At 51.0% G+C, this 6,246-nt stretch overlaps 1 protein-coding gene across 4 annotated transcripts; it reads left to right on the forward strand.

The window, feature by feature from the left end:
* The first annotated feature begins 265 nt into the window (after nucleotides 1-265).
* On the forward strand, nucleotides 266-5,663 carry DRD1 (dopamine receptor D1). 4 transcript variants are annotated; one of them, XM_032465069.1, is made up of 4 exons: nucleotides 266-1,045; nucleotides 1,228-1,995; nucleotides 2,092-2,445; nucleotides 2,544-5,663. In XM_032465069.1, the coding sequence occupies exons 3-4, from the start codon at nucleotides 2,435-2,437 to the stop codon at nucleotides 3,928-3,930; spliced, it is 1,398 nt and encodes a 465-aa protein (XP_032320960.1). In that variant the 5' UTR covers nucleotides 266-1,045; nucleotides 1,228-1,995; nucleotides 2,092-2,434; the 3' UTR covers nucleotides 3,931-5,663. The 4 variants fall into 4 exon arrangements, with proteins under 4 accessions (XP_032320960.1, XP_032320961.1, XP_032320962.1 ...); XM_032465070.1 differs by having other exon boundaries at nucleotides 1,572-1,995; XM_032465071.1 differs by having other exon boundaries at nucleotides 1,786-1,995.
* Nucleotides 5,664-6,246: the final 583 nt, after the last annotated feature.

Here is a 6,246-nt window from a genome sequence, read left to right on the forward strand (position 1 = left end):
ATCACCATTTTACAGAGGGAGAAGCCAGCGCAGAGAGGAGAGAAGGCACACGCAGCAGTGGGCAGGGTAGGGACGGGAAGCCGGGCAGTCTGACATAGAAACTGCGTGCTTAATTCCTCCAGGTTTTGGAATTCACTGCAAGGCAGGATGATGTCACTTACATAAAATTCGCTAGAAGTCTGACCTGTCAGGTATCACCCGAGGCAGCAGGGGAGGGGGTCGGGGCAATCTCCACCCAGCCCTCTTGCTTCCATTTTGTCCTTTCCTCTATGTTAGCTCTGGGGGTAATTATTTAGTTCCTTGGCTCCCGCGATAGACTCTTGAATTCCCAGGAGGCAGTGACGTGGAGGTGAAAAGAACACGCAGGTGGGAGTCAGGCAGCCGGCACCCGCATTAGCCCTGTAACTTTGAGCACCTTTCCGATCCTAATTTTCCACTCGGGCAAAGTGGAGACGCGCAGGCTGAAGAGGAGGAATTCTTTAAGGGGTGGACGACAGAAGACGTGGGCTTGGGACACAGACGTTGCTCAGTAGACGCCAGTTTTCGCCGGTTTACTCTTTGAGAGTCCGCCTTGCATCTTGCTAATAATTCTGTCCCTCGGTATGTAGTGAGCGCTCAGGAAAATACACTGGTTCAATGAATGCAGTGGCAGCAAAAGGGATTTTTCACCCTCGTCAGTTTTTAGGGAATTTCGAGCAGAGGAGCCCCCTTTCCCAGGTTCTGGCATTCAGGGACAGGGAAAGAGAGGGGGGCCAGGCGCGGGTCCCGCGTGGATGCGGAAGCCAGTCCCGGTGAGGTCGGTGCCTGCGAGGGCACAGTTGGGGCGCTGGAAGCCAAAGCCGCCGGCAGAGGGCGCCCCGGGACTGCCGAGCGCGTGGCGCCGGGGTTGGGGCGCTCGCCCGGGGCCGGGCACCGGCCGCAGTCCGGCGTTGACCGCAGCCGTGGACGCGCCCGCTACCCACGCGGAGCGCCAAGTGAGCGCCTTCGGGGCGCAGCGGGGCGCACCGGCCAGGCGCGCGGCTGCTCGGAGCCCTCCCGGTGAGCGGTGAGTATGCGCGCCCGCGGGGCACGTCGCACCCTAGTTGGGGGCACTTGGAGGCAGCGCAGATCCGGCCGGGGCGGGCGTGGGAGAGTGGGCAAGGTCCCTTTTCTGTTTGGTGTGTGGGAAGGGCTTGGGGTGGATGGACCCCAGGAGGCGTCGGATGATGAGCAGAGCTTTGCTTTCAGGCGGCTCGGGCTCACTTGAGGTTCTAACATCGGATTTTTTCTCGCGGGCCCCTGTCGCGTGCTGCCCCGGGGCCCGGGGGCCCGGGGTTTGGCGGGGGTAAGCCAGCGCGGGCGAGTGCTCACCTGGGCGTCCCCCACTCCTTTCGCCCGCGACACCATCCAGGGGAACCACGTGCGGCTGTCGCTCGCAACTCTGCCTGTCAAGCGAAGCCCGCCTCCAGGGCAGGGGAGGGGACGCGGGGGCGGGGTGGGCTGTGCCCCGCGGGAACCGGGCTGGCCCGTGCGCCTGCCGGTGCCAGCTCGGCTCTCTCTGCCTGGTGTTCCCACGGGGTCCTGGGAGGCAGCGGGCAGCCCCGCAGGGAGGCGCAGGACTCTTCCCCGAAGGACTAGAGGCCTCTCGAGGGGCGCCCGGGCACTTGGTTCCAGAAGAAGGGAAGCAAAGGAAAGAAGCGGCCCCAGTGACTGGTCCTGAGAGCGCCCTCTCCCCAGGATGCGCCGAGCGCCCGGGAGCCCTTTTCCCGGGTTTCCTCCGCTTTGAACCATCTCTGGCCATTCCAGGCAGTGGGGCAGCGCCAGCTCTCTGTGGAATTGCCCCAGGATCCTTCCCCCAAACCCGCCCCGGTGATTTGTGCGCATCGGGAGCGGACCCCGGGCTGCGCGCGCCGGGCAGCACTCAGGCGCGCCTCCTGGGCGTTGCGCAGCCGCGGCGCCTCGCGAAGCCGGCTCCCCGAGCCCCCGGGGCTTTGAGAGAGACCACCCCAAGGCAAGGTAGGTGGCTCTCATGGAACTGGATTGGGCTTGACAGTAAAGATACGATCGACTCAAGTCTTGGCAAACGTCCTTTCCTTTCTCTTTGCTTTCTAGGGGAGCTGCGGCGGCGGAGCCAGGGGCTTGGAGGAGCAAGGCATGTATTTTCAGCTGCGCCTCAGAAGAGGAGAATTCTGCCATCACCAGAGAGGCAACAGCCCTGAAGTGTGACTACAGCTGACTAGCTTGGCAGAGGCCTGGGAGTCTCTGGGTCGATAGCTTAGAATATGCTAAAAAGTCAGTGCTTTCCACGGGGAATTGAAGGGCCAGCTGGTCCCCGTGACAGTGACCTGGAGCAAAGGAGTCAGAAGACAGTCGCAGAGAGCAAGAGGGACCTTCCAAGGGGCCGACTTGGACTGCGGAGGGCAGGCTCCTGCCACACAATTGTCGCAGCCCTCTGATGGAATGCTGGTGAGCTCTTCCACCCAGGGGAGCAAGTGGGACTTCCAGGGGGCTGCCTGGCTAACCAGGACTCCTCCAGGTCTGACTGACCCCTGATCCCTGCTTAGGAACTTGACAGGTGTCCAAGCACCTTCTGTGCTCTCCCTCCGGAAGATGAGGACTCTGAACACCTCTACCATGGACGGGGCCGGGCTAGTGGTGGAGAGGGACTTCTCCTTCCGCATCCTCACAGCCTGTTTCCTGTCACTGCTCATCCTGTCCACACTCCTGGGGAACACGCTGGTCTGTGCCGCTGTCATCAGGTTCCGACACCTGCGGTCCAAGGTGACCAACTTCTTCGTCATCTCCTTGGCTGTGTCGGACCTCTTGGTGGCCGTCTTGGTCATGCCCTGGAAAGCGGTGGCTGAGATTGCTGGCTTCTGGCCCTTCGGGTCCTTCTGTAACATCTGGGTGGCCTTTGACATCATGTGCTCCACTGCATCCATCCTCAATCTCTGTGTGATCAGCGTGGACAGGTACTGGGCCATCTCTAGTCCCTTCCGGTATGAGAGAAAGATGACCCCCAAGGCAGCCTTCATTCTCATCGGCGTGGCGTGGACTTTGTCGGTCCTCATCTCCTTCATCCCAGTGCAGTTCAGCTGGCACAAGGCAAAACCCACAAGCCTCTCTGATGGGAATGCCACTTCCCTGGGCAAGACGGCAAACAACTGTGATTCCAGCTTGAGCAGAACCTACGCCATTTCATCCTCTTTAATAAGCTTTTATATCCCCGTGGCCATCATGATTGTCACCTACACCAGGATCTACAGGATTGCCCAGAAACAAATACGGCGCATCTCGGCCTTGGAGAGGGCAGCAGTCCATGCCAAGAATTGCCAGACCACTGCAGGTAACGGAAACCCCGTGGAGTGTCCTCAGCCGGAGAGCTCCTTTAAGATGTCCTTCAAAAGAGAGACTAAAGTTCTGAAGACTCTGTCCGTGATCATGGGGGTGTTTGTGTGCTGCTGGCTTCCCTTCTTCATCTTGAACTGCGTGGTGCCCTTCTGTGGGTCTGGGGAGACCAAGCCCTTCTGCATCGATTCCATCACCTTCGATGTGTTTGTGTGGTTTGGGTGGGCTAATTCCTCCTTGAACCCCATCATTTACGCCTTTAATGCTGATTTTAGGAAGGCATTTTCCACCCTCCTAGGATGCTACAGGCTTTGCCCGACGACGAGCAACGCCATAGAGACGGTTAGCATTAATAACAATGGGGCCGTGGTGTTTTCCAGCCATCACGAGCCTCGAGGCTCCATCTCCAAGGACTGCAATCTGGTTTATCTGATCCCGCATGCCGTGGGCTCCTCTGAGGACCTGAAGAAGGAGGAGGCAGGTGGGATAGCCAAGCCCTTGGAGAAGCTGTCCCCAGCCCTGTCTGTCATTTTGGACTATGACACTGACGTCTCCCTAGAGAAGATCCAGCCCATCACACAAAATGGACAGCACCCGACCTGAGCTCCGAGGGCAATCCTGACAGACACGCTCATCCCAAAAGCTAGAGGAGGGGCTCGCGGTGAAGAAACTAAAGTGTGGTGAGACTGAGACGTCAAAGGAGCCATCCTCGGCTGCCTTCCCTCAACACACAACTAACTACGTTCAAAAATACATTCCAGTGTGTTTTCTGTGTTGTCCGTAGTGAATCAAAGGACACATGTGAAAAGAACATTCATAAGGGACGTGTCTTTGGCTCTGAAATTATTTTTAGAAACTGATTCTTATCTTAGGACTTAAAAAATAGGGCAAAGACTCAACAAATGAGCAGCTTCACTTAAAAATTAAACATTTTCGGGAAGGAAATGAGAAGGGTTGAGTTTGCTGTGTACAAACAGGTGCTAACCCTGGTCCAAGCAAAGGTTTCAGAGTGTAAAGGTAGGTGCATGCCTTCATAAATTATTCCTAAAACATAATTGAGCCTTACAGTAAGAATGGGATTTTTTCCCCCCCAGAACTGATGCTTTGTGGATATTGGTTTTATTTATTTATTGCATTATATGGATATTTTTAATTTATTAAAATAAATCTATATTTATCATATTTAATAGGTTAAACTAGTGAGTTATCTGAGATCTTACAATTGCATTTTCATCCATTTAACTAGCACTTTATAAGCCAATGAAACAAACACACAGACTTTCTGAGATTCTAAATGCTCATGCATCACTTCCAGAAACAGCAAAGCCTAATAGAAAGTGAAGTTGTGATGATTCCTTAAAATTCATTGGCACAAATAAATACGAGGTGAGAATTGACAAATTCTGTGATTGGTTTTTTTTTTTTTTCCCTAAAAAGATTTGGAAAGATTTAAAAAAGCATAACTACTGTTGTGTTCAAGACTTTTTAAGTGGCAAAGACTTTTCCAGGAGGATGATTTGTAGTTCTGTAAATATCTGAAATACAAGACAGCCTAAGAAGAAAGCAACTTGAAATTTATGATCTTAGATGGTAATAAAAAGAATATGCCACTTTGTATTTATGTAAAATAATTAATCCTCACCGTCTTTTCTCATTTCCTGTGCCACAGAGCTTTTCTGAACCAAATACATGGCTGTCCTGGTTAGATATGTGTGGTGAAGACAGTGAGTTTCCTTAACTTTTGTGTCACAACAGTCTCACCAATGGATGGAGGTCCAATCCTGCATCTCCACCTTAAGAGGTCAAAGCAAAACGCTCAGTGGGGCTACTTTGTTTAGTTCTTTAATCTGAACTTAGAATTGATTTTTTTTTAAAGTCTAAATGTTATTGGCATATTAACTAACAGACAGTGCCTCATTATCATCCTTCAGTAAGACACTTCTGTTGGTGGAGGAAACAGGAGACCCCCTTCTCCCAGGGTGTGCTAAGCAACCCAGAGCCATCAGCATCTCTTGACAAACGCTAGCCCTCCTCTGTGCTTTGGCATCAAGTTCCTGTGTCATCACCCGGACTGTAAAAACTATCATAAGTCTCCGTCACCAAATGCTAATTCATGCGGGGCATTTCAAGATAATTGTTTGGAAATGTTTACAAAGTATTCTTGTTGATAAGCAATTTACTTAACATTTAGATGAAATTGGTAACAAGAAAGATATTTACTGAAAACGATCTCCTGCATCAGGTCTGTGTTATTTATGCATTGTGAATGTTTTCTTAATTTTATTGCCTGTATGCTTTCTTACATATAATAAAATTATTTTGTGAACTCAAATCAACCCTGAATGAACTGTGCTGCATTTGTTAATGGGCTTTAAAAACTACAATACTTCAGATCTACACGTAAGAAAACATGGGCATTTTCAAGGATACGTTGCTTTTTTTTTTTTTTCTTGTTAGTGGCAGTTTCTCCTGTTAAATATGCCACGTGTTGTGTTGCCTTTGAATATTTAAACAGGGAGTTGATTTGGGCTTGTTTGAAACATACTCTTGTTTTCCTTCTGTCTCAAAAAAATATATTTTTTAAAACGAAATCCTTCTTTGCTTCAGGAATTACTCTACATTTCATTTCACAGATTTGAAAGATTTCTAAAATCCTTGCTTTTTCTTTCAAAGAGCCCAGAGATTTTTAAATAACATAAAAAAAATGACAGAAAAGACTGTAGCTTGCTGTGTGTTGTTGTGCACATTTATGGCAACCACGGTATGTGTAGTATTTAAGAGTAAACTATAACGAGAATTAATTTCTGGAGGAAATATATAGGGTGTGATTGCTGGGCTTAGCAAAAACTCTTACAGGGCACATCTGTCAATTCTGCCAAACCTGCTTACTTCATGTGCTAACCTCCCTCCCCCGTCCTG

Source organism: Camelus ferus, chromosome 22 (assembly GCF_009834535.1).
Source record: "Camelus ferus isolate YT-003-E chromosome 22, BCGSAC_Cfer_1.0, whole genome shotgun sequence".
Taxonomy (NCBI): Eukaryota; Metazoa; Chordata; class Mammalia; order Artiodactyla; family Camelidae; genus Camelus; species Camelus ferus.